Source organism: Nothoprocta perdicaria, unplaced genomic scaffold (genome assembly GCF_003342845.1).
Source record: "Nothoprocta perdicaria isolate Ctin4 unplaced genomic scaffold, notPer1 scaffold_111, whole genome shotgun sequence".
NCBI lineage: Eukaryota > Metazoa > Chordata > Aves > Tinamiformes > Tinamidae > Nothoprocta > Nothoprocta perdicaria.
The window spans coordinates 539,727-555,713 of record NW_020454217.1 but is presented as its reverse complement, the minus strand read 5'-3'; the positions used below and the strand labels follow the sequence as shown (position 1 = coordinate 555,713).

At 40.1% G+C, this 15,987-nt stretch overlaps 1 protein-coding gene across 3 annotated transcripts; it reads right to left on the bottom strand.

Annotated features, from left to right (window-relative positions):
* Positions 1-336: 336 nt before the first annotated feature.
* STAMBPL1 (STAM binding protein like 1) lies at positions 337-9,950 on the bottom strand. Of its 3 annotated transcripts, XM_026051698.1 has the most exons (10): positions 9,723-9,949; positions 8,575-8,792; positions 7,178-7,253; positions 5,695-5,790; positions 4,937-5,291; positions 4,191-4,315; positions 3,624-3,761; positions 2,847-2,959; positions 2,095-2,194; positions 337-605 (listed from the first exon to the last, which is right to left on the bottom strand). In XM_026051698.1, the coding sequence occupies exons 1-10, from the start codon at positions 9,804-9,806 to the stop codon at positions 549-551; spliced, it is 1,362 nt and encodes a 453-aa protein (XP_025907483.1). In that variant the 5' UTR covers positions 9,807-9,949; the 3' UTR covers positions 337-548. The 3 variants fall into 3 exon arrangements, with proteins under 3 accessions (XP_025907483.1, XP_025907489.1, XP_025907497.1); XM_026051704.1 differs by lacking the exon at positions 5,695-5,790 and having other exon boundaries at positions 9,723-9,950; XM_026051712.1 differs by lacking the exon at positions 7,178-7,253 and having other exon boundaries at positions 5,695-5,780; positions 8,612-8,792; positions 9,723-9,946.
* Between the last annotated feature and the right edge of the window lie 6,037 nt (positions 9,951-15,987).

Here is a 15,987-nt window from a genome sequence, read left to right as displayed (position 1 = left end):
TATGATGAGGGATCAGCTCTCAGGTAAAAGACTTGTGGTTTCCTAAGTGATTTCTGTTTAACAACATAGCAGAAACCAGATATATACAAAGATGGAAAGGAGGAGGTGTGGAAGCAGGAGGACAAGCCACCCAAGCTGACTTATTTGGCTGTACTACGTGAAATGTAAATCCACTGAAGCAGCTAGAACTGTAAGAACATAGCTGCAAATTACAAAAAGTCAAATATTATTAAAAATCTGTAATTCTCAGGAGACAATTAATGCCAACAGTGACAAAAGAAGCATTACCTCAATAGCATTACAGTTGTTTGAGGTTCGTTTTATTGTGTTGTTATATTATTGAGATACATTTAGAGTTGCAGAGCTGTCACTGAACTCCATCATGACAGAGCAACAAAGTAACTCCAAAATGGTCAAGACCAATAAATATCAAACCATTCAATCTAAAATGTATAAATATAAAAGTCATTTTGAAAACATACGAAAACTGGAAGCCATTTTTCTGTTTTGGCCACTTGCCTAGTAGTGGCCATTACTGTCCTTCCGTATCACCTCAGATCCAGCACAATTATCTTTATGTCTTTCCCGACCACATGGGTGCATGGCTGTAGAAAAAATAAACACATTACTCATAGAAATCAATTAGAGTAAAATAGCATACATGGGTTATTGTTTCCTTCTAACATTCCTTATCTACTTAATACTAGGCCTATAGATACAACTTTGATTTTTACCTTTCACTATGCCTGTTAGTAGGCAATTGTATCTTCCCAGGTGTAGACTGCTAAGCAGGATAAGGATTACAGTATGCAATTAGACACAGATTTCTAAGAAGGCTCTTGCTTATTGTTTGACCTATAAAACACAATATAGTTCTGAGTAGTTGTGAATCACAGCATGGTGTACTGAGGTGGAGGGGGAACGGGTTGTCTGCTGGGCAACAGCAAGCCAAGCTTGAAGCCTTCTTGCTTTCTGTAGTCGCTTCAGGTGTTTCTATTCAAATAATGCAGTTTTGAGCTCTCACTTAGTTGTAACTGTGTCTAATGGCACTAACTAGTTGTAAATGCTTGTGATGGGTCTGCGGAAAAGAACCTTTATTGTAAATCAGATGGAGGCAAATTAGGATTGTTCTGCTGGTCAGTTTTCAGGAAGTTTCTTGTATTATCACACCTGGTATTTTTCTTTGGGAAATAAGGCCATGATCTTGCTGTTCTTGTTGGAAGATCAAGGTGTTTTGAAGACTGTACTTAAAAGGAAATTTTTGATACCAGTAGTTTGCATAATGTTTGTAAGTGAGCCCTTTTTGAGGATTAATACTTACATTCCGAGTGCTATACCACAAAGAAGTAATTCCTAATGTCATTTTAAAATATTATTTCTATGCATTTGATCACTTGATTTTGAGCTGTAGCTATGAGCTGGTCTGTCTTTCAATTGAGCCCCATTTAAAAAAATCGTAATTATTCAAAGGGAAAAAGATGACTGTCTTTCAGGAAACAGTGGCATTTCATATAATTAGGAATGACCTCTGTTCAGCGATACAAACAGCATGTCAGGCTCTGAAAACACTGAAGAACTTGTAGTTCTTGAGGAAAGCTTCTGAAGAACTGGGGGAAAATTACAGATAATGAAGAAAATGGGGTTTAATCAATTCTTAGCTGCACTGTGCAGCATCTGGTCAGTTCTGCTGGGACCCCACAGCTGGTGAGACGAACTAAATTCTTTGTTTTAAAACTCAACAGCTCATGAACAACTCTTGTTTGAATCTGTGGCATTTGCTTCTGTTAAAAGCAAGCCGAAGTCGTAACTGATGGAAACTGCCAGTCATACAATTACTTCCATGTGGGTACTGACTTTCAGATAGATTTCTGATAGCTCTACCTTTCAATGAAGAAAAGGTAATGAAAAAGAAAGGGAATGCAATGAGCTAGAAAGAAAGGTAAGAAGATAATGAGTTATATTATTTTAAGGTAGGGAAAAAGGGAAAATGGGAAAATGAAGAAACTTAGTCTGAAGCAAGTATAATTTCTGTTTGAAGCACAGCCAAAAGAAAAAAAAAAAAAAAGAAAAAAAAAAGTTGCGTTATATACTTACATTAAATAGCCTAGGGTCCTTTGTATGTGGATGAAATCCCTTTTTTTTACAAGCAGAAACTTCAAGCATGCCAGTGTTAGTAAGTCTAAAGATGCCAGTGCTGGAAGTAAAAGATGAAAGTTAAGTACTGCCCTCGTCCTAGAAGTTCACTGTTTCATATACAAATTGCTTGGCTCAAGAGAAGGACAAGATGATACTCAATAACATTTGATTCACAGGAGATAAGGCTGGGTCAGATTCTTATGACTCATGTAAGAAGTTAGAATAGGATCCATGGAAGTCTTATATAAGAGCAGATGGCCACTAATACGGGCTAAAAAAGTGCACAGTATTCAGTGATGGCCCTATGGGTTTGAAAGGCCAAGCACCGCAAAGGCCATAGACCTCCACAGTAATTGCTGTGCAGCTCTAAGCCCTTCCACTTGCTTCAACAGAGAAAACAAAGATAGGTGTCTGGCAGGCCATGGCCAATAAGACCTACAGGAAATGATCCTCTGTTGTTAATCCTGGTTTGAGCAGAGCATAAAAACACATAAAACATTAAAACCTGGGCCTGAGAGGGCAGGAGGAGAGAGATCCCCAAAACAATACTGTGCATAAACTCTCACTGGAATGTAAGACTAAACAACATAAAGAAAACAAACTCGCCCCACACCTGCTCCTGTCCTTCAACCCAGTTTGTATTTGATCAAGTTTTAAGATAGGAAGCAGAGAAAAATATCTAAACATTACTTAGAAAAGTCAGAACTCACTCATTATGCTTTGGTGAACAAACAATTGCAATGGCCTCTGGTAACATTAGCTGATAAGAACAATGAGTATGAAGATCGACACTGGATAAGAATGCAGTTTGTGTTGGATGTGTCTACAAAAAGAAAGGGAAATCTCTACATCATGAAATACTTTTAGCAAATCACAGTCGATACACATTCTAGAAGAAACAATAATTTGTAACAACTGAAAGTATCAGTAATTCCCCCAGACTGAGTTCTCAACTTGTTATCTCAGATTCTGCATTCTCAGGGTAGCTTTTCAAAATGAAGTTCATGGAGGCACATTCACAATCAGATGTACAAACAATTTTCTGATCATGGGGAAAAAGCAAGTGGAATGAAGCAGCACAGGACATAGGGAAATGTCTTGACTGGTCAAAGTTCTCAAGAGTGAAATGGCAGTCCATGCAACTGACTTTAATTAACATTTAAGTTTCAACACCACAATAGTACCCCCAAATTAGATTTTTACCATGAAATGAAATAAATGTAATTAGAAAGTAATAAAAGTACCCTTAAATAGACATAAACAGAAGTTGTACCGGCAAAACTAGACCCTTGTGTCAACTAGATGCCTCATTAGAAATACTATCTGTGAAGAACATAAATGCTCAGTTACATCCCAATGATTAGTATTGTGAACAAATTCACTTGGATCATCCAAGTTACTCTTTTAAAGTTTGTTATTTCCAGAGTTGGCTTCACACAGCATGCAGAGCCAAAACAGAAAAGCCAGAACCTACATGGCATACGTACATGGATCCACCCCAAAGTAAGGAGATCATACTGATCCTGAACACCAAATAATTCTTCCACGTTCTCCATGTCGCAGTAGTCTGGACCTGCAGACTGCTTTGGCACTATTACATGGGTAATAGTAAATTGATTGTGTGTCTGTAAAACAAACATTGAGATGAGAACGCAGAGTGAAGCAAATAACTAAAAAAGGTACTGGATAGGAATCTGAAACATGCCAGCCCCAGTTACATTCACTTAAAATACCTGAATGTACACTTAGCATTTTATTGTGAAAATATACTGGGCAGTATTAGTAACAACAGGAGGTGACTGTATTTGGAACATTTGTAAATCAATGCTACAGCTTGACAAGGGCATTTTCTTCTCCTTTTTGTTGTTATGAATTTGATGACCCTAGCAGGCATGCAGCAGGCCACAGTTCTATATCTGAAGTGAATGTTATGAGGTTAATGATGTTAAGCACCTATTGCTTAGATCTGTTTTTGCTGCAAAACTAGTACACTGCCAGAAAATATAGTGCTCTTTAAAATGCCTTCCCCAAAAAATGTGAAGGTTTAACTGTACCAGTTTTCCACAGAGAATTCCGCATGTCTCTATTCCTCTTACTGTATTTGTCTCTGCTAGCAGCAGAAATTTGTGACAGAGATCCCTGGGTAAAATTACACCTCTGAGTGCTTCAGCCAATTGAGCTAACACACATACACACACAAAGCAAAACAAACAAAAACAGAAAAAATGTAATTTGCACAGTGAATTTCTCAATGTAAACAGTTGCATACAATTATCAAATAGGAGAGAATTATACTTATTCCATTACAGATTTCTCATGAAGCTAAAGATGATTTTTCAGAGGGGGGTCATCAACCCATGAATGACTAGCTGACTTGCTTTTGAGGCATTCTCTAGGCCAGGGTTTTCCAAAATTGCTGTTCAAATGAACTCCTGCAAATTCCTCTTCTGCTTGAAGTTCATGGTGAGATTCAAGCTTCTATAGGAAGTCTGATCCAGATTCCATAAGAATGAAATACTATCTCTAGATCCATCTATTAGATGGATCTGTCAATTCGCATAGTAAAAAAACATGGAACCATGAAACTATACAATTAATCTCCTCACTTAAAATGAGGAAACTATATGGACTATTTTACGTACATTAACCTGTTAATTCTTATTTCAAAATGGACTCCCTCACAGTGAATAAGTAATTACATATATATGCAGTCTGTGGACTGCTATAAGCAGCAAAGAAGCAGATAAAATTAAATAACAAAAGCAACAAAAAAAAACCCCAAACAGATCTATGCACTTACTCTGAACAGCACTTAAAGCAGCTGCTGGCTTTAGGGCCTGATTTAGTGCAGGTGAATTTCCAGTACAGCCTGATGTGCCACTCATCTCTTTTTTCTCAAGCAATGTGTTAGATAAAGAACTGTTCTGAGGCGCAGAAATACAAGACAGCATGCTGCCATCTATCTGTTCAGACATAACCATGTTCTCTTTAATTTTCTGATCTCGAGCTAATTCTTGCTTCTTCAGTTGATCCTCGAAGAACTGGAACTGTTCTGATTCGAGCTGCTGCTGCCGCATATGCGCGATGCGTTTCTTCTCTGCCTCTATTAGCCGCTGCTGCTCTAATTTCTTCAGAAATTCCGCTTTACATTTGTTCTGAAACATAAGCAAAGTAATTAGATTCTCAGAACAAAGCTGAAAAGACTACAAAAAATAGGGCAGCAAGCAATCTAAACACTAAGACCACCACCAAATTCAATCATTAACCTTTTAAAAGTCTTTCAGCCTGTGAGCTAAACTGCCAAACACTTCAATATCCACAGAAATAGTTTGACATGGAAGGAAATACTGTAGGTATAGAATTCCTAACACAAAACTTTCAGTACATATATCTGTGAGGAGTGGTGTTTTTACTCCAGTAGCGACAGCGTTTGACTCATTTACCTTTGATGTAAATGAAGTGTTATCAAAAAGAATAGTAGTGGTAAAGAGATGAGGCAGAAGTAGAATTCCTCCATGTAATATTCATACATTGATTCAATATCCGTATAAAACTTACTTTGTTTTGCATATATTCTTGATATTCTAAGTTATATTTTTTTAAGAGATCCTTCTTCAATTCATCTGTCCTTGGAAATGCAACTTCCTTCAATTTCTTTGGAGGGAACCAAGATAGAAAAAAATATTTCTCAAAAGAACGACTTGGTAAACAAATTCAGCTGTAATACAGATTTCAAATAAAACATCAAAATAATAACAATAATAAAAACTTACTACTCTTTTCCTAGTAAAGAAAGAAATAAATAAAAACTAAATCATCACCTGGGGTGAGCTTACATAGTACACTGATTTTAATGAAGCTACATTAATTTACATCAGTGAAAGGTGTGACTGCTTTCAAGGAAAGATGGTTCATTTTTCTAACCATCTGTTAACTCTGCTTTATTTAATAGATGTGTGAAGACTAATTTTTCTGATTTAGTTGTACTTTGTTCCTAAAGCTAACTCCAACTTTCATTATTTCAGGTAGGATTGCCACACATTTCTCTAGGACTCCCTGGATAGAAATACAGCTGCGATGCCCATTCCTCGTCGGGGTGCAGGGAGAGCTATTTGCCAAGATATCCACACAGGTAACTTCTTGGGACCACCAAGGCAGATTCTTCTACCAACAAAAAGTGACCATCAATGTTTGCTACTGATGCAAAGGCAATTGCAAACTAACTTGGACTACTGGTTAAGGTGGCAATGTGAATGTGTACCTAAGTCTGTTGCCTTCTCTTGTAGGGGAGCATATCTTAGGTACCCTTTCCAATAGGGATGTTTTCCTAGATTTGTGTTTTAAACTCAAATTTGTCAGGAAGCCTTTTGGCCTTGCAGATGACATTATTAAACTTTAACAGTAGAAAAAAAGCCAGGCAAATATGGCAGAATGAAGCAGAAGAATCTGTATACTCTAAAGATTCTCAGTTGGCAATTCCAGCTCGGGTGTTTTAATTCAGTGTACAACTATAATTGGAAATTCTCTTATAGTAAAATAATAGTGAAACTACTTGTAATAAAGTGGAAGAAAAAATACGGTAAAAATGGGATAAAGCAACTAAATGAATATTAGGCAATAGAGAAAGTGAAAATATACTTTGATTATTTAGCAGGGTAGGCAAAAATGTACACACACTAGTTATTCAAAACAGCTGTTTCTCTCTGCTTGCAATAGTCAGGGCTGTTCATGTAACTTGGACCAGAATCAAAAAAAAAGTACTGTTAGTGTTTTTTAGATACACATTTTTAGAAACTGTTGGAAACAGTACTTGGGTTTCCAACAATCTGCAGACTTAACTCAGAGGTAGTGCTTGCTTGCTCTTTAGAATATAATTTCCAATAATGATCAAGTGACTATACTGAAATAAAACAGGAATGAGAAATGGAGAAACGGAGTTATCGGAACTTCAAACTGTGCTGGCTACATTTGGCTTCTGCTTGCACTGGCAGAAAAGGAAAGCGAGGAAAGTTTCTAAAAGGCCAAGAAACAGTAACTCTACCTTAAAAATATCTTGTTTTTCCGGTACCGCACATTGGTGATAGTCTCGGTGACTGGGCAGCTTTTCTACAAACAAGCTAGAAAATTAAACACACACGTGTTTGCCTTAGCAGTCTGAGGAAGATTCATAATAGCTTTTATGCTGGCAAGGAAATAAGTTTCACATGTTAGAAATGCTAAACACTGTATCCTAGATGACTTGAGCAGGTTCTACATATTCACTAGTTTAAACTGTCACTTAAGATCTTGTATGGGCTGGTAGTGTACACATGGTGTTATGACAAAAGGTCATTTTCTAAATCTGAATATATTTTGGATTTTTTTCTGTGTGGGTTGTGGGTTGGGTTAAGAAAGGAACCAGCACTCAGTACCTGAAAATAGCCTCAAAACCATTCTCCAACCTAGCCAGTGCAATAATAATAACAAATGTAATAGTAGTAAAAATGTCCTTAGGTAAAATGCAGAATCTTAGATGGGAAATCTAGTAAGCAGCACTATCATTAATACTGTTGTTTTTACCAGACCAACATGCACAGCTAACTGTAGTATTAATCCATCTAGCCATCTAATTATGGAAATACTCTCAGCTGTAGAAATCTTTGGGATACACAGCTCTGCTGTTGTTCTTGTTCTTAAATACAAGCATTTAAAATGAAGTTGAATAAGCAAGATTCAGGGTTAGCTTTCAGATCATCATGGATGTAAGAGAAGTAAAGAGTTTCCTATTAAAATATATATATATATTTTAAGGCACACAAAAACACTTTCAGTAGTGAAATAAACCATTCAGTTTTACAAATTAGTCTAGTTGAAGCACTTAACTCTGACATGGATATATTTTTCAGATAGCTATTTTGAGAGCTGTAATGAAAGTTGTCTGGATTTTCATATAATGATCATTTATTGAGGATTTTGCATTTCTTCTTCACGGGAAAAAAAAACCCTAATCCTTATCAGGATAAAGAGTAAAAAGAGATAAAAATCCATTTCCTGTTATCTAAGTGCTGTGTGGTACTACGCACAGTCTTGAATGTCTGCAGAAGCTCATAGCATTAACCTGCTAATCTGTTCTCTCATATAGCTTTTCTGTTGAGTCTGTTCTGTCATATAGCTTTTTAAACTGTGCACAATGTTTGGCAAACATGCTGACTGAAACACAATAACCTGCAGCCAGCAGTGCTCATAGTACAGCCTGGTACAGTAGACTGAAAGCTCAGCATTTTAGGTTAATTCATGACTGGCAGATATGATTACTATTAGTGGGGAAGAAATTACAACAAAGACTGTGGTTAAAGATCTCAAAAGAGCAAAGCTACTCACTAAGGGGAGCCCTGTTTTCCCCATGACTCCTTCAGTCTACTCAGGATCAACAGCTACAGTAACAACAAACTTGCTTACGTTATGAACTTATTATAAAAGACAAAAGCATTTTCCAGGTTTCCTTCCTCCAGATATATGGATGCCATTCGTTCCATCTCTATTCCAGATCTAAAGTAACGACGGGGAGTGATATCTTCATTGATTGTAATATTGCTGCCAAGCTTGCTTAAGGCACGTACTCTCTCCTCTGGGGTCACAGAGATGTCTGTATGGTCAGGAATAGCTACTAGCTTTTTCTGAAAAAGAGAAGAGAGATTAGAGAAGAGAACAAGATATGTATTCATTAGACCTTCAGCAAGTCATCTCATCTAAGGAACCCAAGGAAAACGTTCAGCTTTCTTTTTGAAGTAGCTAACCTCTTCCTCCTTGCCAGCAACACTTAAAGCATTCTACCATAATTCTTCAATTGTGTGATACAATTGTACCCACACTTGTATACAAACACAAGCGACTCCGTCTCCCTCCCCAAATCCCCTAATTACAAGAAATTCTATGGGGAGAAAGAAGAAGAAGAAAAAAAAAGGATAAAATTAAGTTAACCGTTGTTGGTATGATGAAAAGCAACATGAAGCGTGTCATCTTCAGAGTCCTCCAAGCAGGAAATTGTGTAAGGTATGTTTTAAAATACTGAAACACTTTGGTGAATGGCCTGTACACTCAAACTGCTATTATATGATGTGCTTACTTGGCTGTGTATAGCTCAACCGACCAAGTTCAAGTAAATAAGTTTCCCTAATGAAGTCAACAGTTCATTTTAGATTTAATTTTTAAGATTTAAAGGAAGCAGCTGAAGATTAAAAAGCTGGAACTAATTCTACTGAACAAGAAGCATAGCTGCTTATTATAAGCGTTACCTTCTAAGTGGCTTAATGAATGGTTATGGCAAATGGCTTCCTCATACTTTGTTGAAAAGATTTACTCTTTCTATTCAAAATATTCATTTCATATTCTTAAAAACCTGACCACTGAAACAAGCTAAAACTCTTTAAACCATATTTACAGAAAAAAAAAAAGTTACAAAGGAATCATCAAGCTGAAAGTGCGAGGAACAGGCAGAATTTGGGCAGAAAGCCCCATAGGTGACACACAGCACTGCCAAGCACCTCTCTCAAATTGTTGCTTATTTGAAAGAGGGGGCTGAGTCATTAGTATCTTGCAATACTTACCAGGGAGCTAACAGTAAATGGCTGCTCCATGTTGCCCTCTGTCTGCACATCAAGGAAATGACTCTCTTTCTCCAAACTCTCCATCTGACTGTAAAAGGTGACTGAAGCATCAATCCAGGGCTCAGTATTTGCAGCAAACTGTCTCAGAGTCTATTAATCCATGGGAAACTTCAGTACAGATAAACTGATTGTGGTCATGAGCTGGATGAAACAGGACAAGAAGTCATTCAGATAAGAAATAAGATTCATATGCTACATAGGTTTGTATCCTGAGGCCTCCCACTCATTACTTCAATATACAGTACTTATATATTTTTAATAACCTAGAACCTAGTGTGTACCAGGAATTTAAAACAACAGGACATCTGTGGACTAGTTGATTTTATTACACTGGATTTGAACAAAATTCAACATTATTTTTACAATTTTTTACCGCTACTCCAAAACACTTTCAAGAATTAAGTTAAAAATTTTAAAGTTCAGAGAGACTAATCAGCAATCTGATTCCTTCAGCATGTTTTGACAAACATATTTATAAGCAGTGTGAATCTGGTATCTCTTTTTCTGCTAAAACCGTAATTAAAACTAAAATCCAACTCAGTACACAAACTAATAGCAGTAACATAAAGAACAGGAAATGTTTCAAGCACCATTTATTCCACCTGCCCAACTGGCCGACTTCAACAACACTCAAAATATAATGAAGTACGATGAGTCAAATGGTAGTAATTGCTCCCTGCACAGCTCTGCACATGCAAAAATGAATAGGTAGACATGCTGTGGTCATTAGAAGAAAAAAATCTGAAAAGAAAATGAATTATTTAAATTATGCTGAAATATGAAAATGAAGCTATTAATGGTTTTTCACTTCTGTGTTCTCAGTCTAAACAGATTTGATCCCGAATGTCAAAGCCACTCTATGCACTGCAAAAAAACCCTAACACTTGGGTGCAGAGCAGAAGTCCTGCACCCAGACAAGGTTCTGCACAGATGTTTTCCCAGTGCATCTCTCTAAAGGCCAGAGGACCGATTTGACATTTGCTGATAGGCAAATAGAAGCATGTTTAGCGCAGCAGGTGGAAAACACAGAAGCCACTAGTATTTTGTACTTTGTTTCATGGCAGTATTCCCAAGAAGGTCTTAGTTAAAGCACGCTGGCAAACATCTCTTTTGAACTGGCATAAGGAGGAATCATGCAGCCTTCTCCTTGCAGACGTTTCTCATCTTGGTTGCTTCCAAGAATACAAAGATTAAAAAAAAGTACATTATCTTTAACCAAAGGAAGCATCCATAAAGAAGGTGGTCAAGTCGAACACCATGTGTATTACTGAGGAGCTACCTGGTTTTAGCAGAAACTCAGACTTCCTGCAAATTACGTTGCAGCTGCGAAAGGATGAAGACACTATGTAGCTCAGCCAGTGCTGAGCACAAGCCAAGCCACAGCGTAGTAGTTAGCAGAAGTACTGACTAAGCTTGCAAGCTATGGATGTGTGCCCTGCCAAAGAATAAGGTGGTACCCCGGGCTGCATGGCCAGCCTTGGTAGCTCAAGTGCAAGTACCTAACTAAGTTAGGTAGTGTCTTAACGCCTGCCTTATGTGGAGAGAATCATCAGCTTGGAGGGCTCTCCGCACGTTTCTGCAACGTGCTCTGCAGTTCCTCTTAGTGCCCGGGCCCTTCGCTGCGGCAGCCCCAGTGCCTGAGGCCATGGTGCCCGGCACAGACACCAAGCCAAGCAGGGCTGCGTTGTGGCAGGGGAGGCACCCGAGTAACTGCCAGCCCCCGCGCTTTTCATAAATGAATATTAATACATTATTTTCCACTTCCCCCTTGCAGTATGCTTTCTAAATTCCAAAGGACTTATAAAATATTAACACTGACTTCCATACTGCCAGCAACATAATAAACTTAAGTTGTTCCAAAAAACTTGTAAAAGGGCACATCCAGTGAGTGCTGCATCACAAAGGGCTTGTTTCAAGCCAACTAGTCACCTAGGGTGTAGATACCTTCCTGTACTGCAGGCTGGCTGTTCAAGTGAATTAGGTGAAAGACAAGTTACAAATACAAGCACCTAACTCATTCAGCCCTTTTGAAATGCCCAGGCCATATCCTGGTATAGCACGTAAGCGTTTATACATGCTCATGAGTTTGGTTCAAAACATTCTAAAAATAACCTAAACAGCAAAGTGCCTTCTGTTGCTTCTCCCCACAAAGCAGCAGCCTGTTCATCTGTCGACATGTTTTTGTGAAAGAACAGTTTCAGCTGAAACAACCCATTAGAGCAAGTGATTCAGCTAGTACAGTAGGTAGTCGCTTCCGGAAAATACAGCAAAGCCCTGAATGTCATGGCAAGATCACCCTCCTGTGCAGAGCAAAAAAGTGAACAACCAAAAACATCAGGAAGAGCTTTCAATAGAGAGAAGCTCCAGAAAGAACCACTTGTGGAAAGTCCCCCATCTTCCAGTGGAGAGAGTAGCACAGGAGCAGCCTGGCTCCAGAAAACACTGCCTCAGCGCTGGCCCATAACCTAGCCCTGCCCTTGGCCCCATTGCACCGTGTTGCCAGCATCTCCTTCCAGCTCCCACAGAATGGGCTCCCCCAGGCGCTGGCCAGGGCTGTCTTCTCTTTGCACCTGCGTGAAGGGACAGCGCGAGCGCCGCAGCGGCACAGCCTCGAGGTCTCTCTGCAGGCCGTGTCAGGAGCACAGAAACGGGAGCATCCAAATCATGCGCAGGGGAGCTCTGCGAAACACAAACCTAGCACCACTCTCTGCGTGGTTACACCTCTGTATTCTATCTTACATCACATTATTCAGCTTTATGTTCACATAAAAAGAATATGGGTCATAAAAGGATCTGTTCTACAGTTAGAATTATCTGAACACCTTTGAAGTTATTCTGCAATTATCTAGGTGGCTATAGTTGATGAATTTAAAGATATACTACCACTGTCTGTCTGTTTTCTAATGCCAGTTTTCTTCCTGGGAGAGATACAGATACTGTTGCATAAGTCATGTCAATAAAACTAGATTTTTACTAGGTCTCCTAGGAATCTGATAAAGAACCACGACATGCGAAAGGATACATGCAGGAGCATCACTGCTACTCATCTATGTTTTATGTCCCTAGAGCCATATATGAGTTCTCTTATCTTCATGCACAAGAAGTAAAATGTGTCACATTATCTCCTCTTCCACAAACAAAATCTCCCTTGCTTCCTAGAGGAATAATGCAGAACTGGTGGCTTAGCCCACTACTTAATTTTCTTGTAGCTGGGCAGCATCTTGATTTAGGATATCCTCTCACATTTCCCCTTAACATGGGGCATCTGCATGGTCAACACACAGAACATTCGTCCAACCCATTGAAGCTGTTAAAGGGCAGCAACTAAGATACCATTAAGTTCCTTAAAAAGCTGAACTATTGCTTAGAGGAAAAACTCCACCACTATAAAGAGGAGGAAAATGCACTGCGAAGGAGAAGCTAAAAGCTTTCCCCATAGTGTCAGCGCACAAAGGAGAACTTGCCCTTTGCCTGCTGATCGTCTGGAGGCAAGGTCTAGTATGGGTCACTGCGACATGCCCTTTGCATTTGAGCTATAAGCGTAAATGGCGGCTTGCTGACAGGTTTATAAATATACTCTGTTTACAAGGCTATTAATCACTCCTAAGAAAAAGTCAGGAAAAACAAACTGGAAATGTTGAATATTCAAGCATGCTTCTGTGAACTACTTGCTACTGAGCCAATTCTTTCCTGGCTTCATCAGAGAAAAGTACCATTACCTTCCTTTAGGAAATGCACAACAACCCCCAACGAAACAACAGTGCTCCATGGCACATCAAACCAAAAGCAGAAAGAAATAAAAATTACATGATTTATTCTTTCATGATTCTGTTAAAATACTGAAAAAAAATGATACCTGCAATACTAGCAAAATCACAGCTTACAAAACTAATTTCTGCTATGGAGAAAAGAAATGGTGTTGCTAAGGGAAACATGGGGGAAGCTAAGAGCAGCACAGAGGTCTGCAAGAACCCAAGCAAACCCAAGCATACAAGCAAAAATCCCCATGTTTTGCATATTTAAAATGCTGAATTTTTACTTTCATATTTGAAGCAGTGCTGACCCACTACTTAGTAGCTTAATTATCAACTTAGTTTCACTTGGGGGTCTTAATGCTAAATAAAACCTATTGGCATAACATGGAGTATTCATACAAGCAGACACCACGTCTCAGCTGTGAGGTGCAGAGACTGGTTGAGATTTGCCAGCTGGAGTGAAGACCGTGCCTGTCTGTACCTGAACAGCACCGTAAACAGAAAGTAGGCATCTGAACAACACCAATTACCTTCTCTGTCATGGCAATCTTTAGATTGTTAGATTGTTAAATATTTGTTACATTTATATAGACAGTTTCATTACAAGCAGAAAACTAATTTGTCAGAAGCCAAACTGGAAATGTAACCTTCGACACAGCAATAAAATCTCAGGAGTCAGATAAGAACAGAAGGAAACCTCCATGCTGATATGCCAGGCAGAGATCAAACATTTATTTTATAAAGCATTTGCGCAGTGTCTTCATGCATAGGTGACCTTGTCGCTCCTTCAGCAGCTGAAAATTTCATGGCAGCTCTCACCTTGAGCTATACACTTTCTCAGCTTGGTGATTACTTCCAGGAAATGCCTTGAGGCCGGATCTTGCACATGCTTGTACACAGAGCAAACCACATGAGAAATGCCTTCACAATACTCCCAGCATGAAACGTGAACCATGCCCATCAGAAATACATGTGTGCAGGACAGAGCAAGACCCTGAATCCTACTTTTAAACATAATATTGCAATATAAAACCTTGTACTACAGTCATTTAAAATACTATATAAAAACATAATCATGAAATTTGCACCTGCAGAATTATATAGCATTTGGAAGCAACGCTTCCTACACTTTCCTGTGATCTAAGAAACTCACTGTTTGTCAGCAATGACCTTTAGCTATTCATAGCATTACCATCTTACAGCTAACTACGGAAATGCAGTTTAGCAGATAAAAACACCTTTCATACTTGTGAAAAATCCATCTGGGACAGAAAAACAGAATATTGCCTCAGCAACACCAACCACCACGCAACTGCCTGGCTGTCTCCTAGGGATATCTCATGAAGGCATGGCTCCATTTTCTAGGACCTGTTGATCTAAGGGCATCTATCAAATATATGGCAGACCAGAGCTTTAGACAGGCAACCCCTTCAGCCTGCAGTGAGGATAAAACCTGCTCTGCTGGAAGACAGAACTTTTGGAAAGCTGGTCTAAGCTTATGGAATCAATTCCCTGGGAACCACAGACCACCTCATAATCTCTCCACTTTTCTTTTTTGGCACAAGTTGGTTTTTTTCTGCCTGTGACATTGTCAATAGATATCCAGAACCATGTACATTGGTGGTGAACCCATTCCAAAACAAAAGGGTGTTTTTTGTTGCCCTTCTAAAAAGGAAAGTGCACCCATGAGATTAGTTAACTGCCCAGTGCAGTCCAGACAATTATGTCCTACACAGAGGAGTTCAGGGTACAAAGGCAGTAGAAATTGCATATGAAAGATGTGCAGATGCTGTTTCTTCTTTTTATGTTCTTCTCTCTCTTTCTGCCTGGAGGATAGTCTTTCCCTTGGATAGGGCTAACAACAGAGACAATTATTTAAAACGGCATAGTGCTGTAGGGCTGAGGTTTCTCTGAAATACGACCACGCCGTTCTGCAGGGTTTTTATGGATGCAGGGGAGCTGAGCTTCACGCAGGCGCGCGGCGCCCACCTCCTGGGGCCGGAGCAGGCGGCGGCCGTCAGGGACAGGCGCGCTGCAGCCCCGCTCAGGGCGCACCCGGCGCGAGGCTTCCCCAGTCCCGCCTCGCCTCTCTCGGGCCTCCTCCCGCTGCCGGCGATTTCCAGCAGGCCTCGAGCAGTGCTCAAGGCGCGGGGAAGGACCTGACAGCTCCAGGGGGATGGAGCAGGGGACCGCGCAGGAGGGCGGCCGAGCTGCACGAAGCCCCAGCAGCGACCACGCGAGCACGGGGAGGGCGCCGCACGTCCCCGGGAGCCGCCGCCGGTCCCGCCGCCCGCCGCGAGGAACCGCATGCGCCAAGGGCGCTGCTTACCGCGGAGCCGCCTGCTCCCGCCCGGCGCGGCGCCGCCTCCCGCACCCGCGGGACGGGCCCCAGCGCAGCCGCTGCCCCCGCTAGAGGCGGCTGCAGACAAAGCGCGGGGCGCCTGACACGA

Excerpts from the sequence above, each read along its gene's own strand:
- STAMBPL1 (XM_026051698.1), bottom strand. The coding sequence starts at position 9,806 with ATGGAGAGTTTGGAGAAAGAGAGTCATTTCCTTGATGTGCAGACAGAG. Across the intron at positions 8,793-9,722 it reads CATTTACTGTTAGCTCCCTG|AAAAAGCTAGTAGCTATTCC; the intron begins GTAAGTATTGCA and ends TCTCTTTTTCAG. Across the intron at positions 5,791-7,177 it reads AAAAACAAGATATTTTTAAG|AAATTGAAGGAAGTTGCATT; the intron begins GTAGAGTTACTG and ends TTCCCTCCAAAG.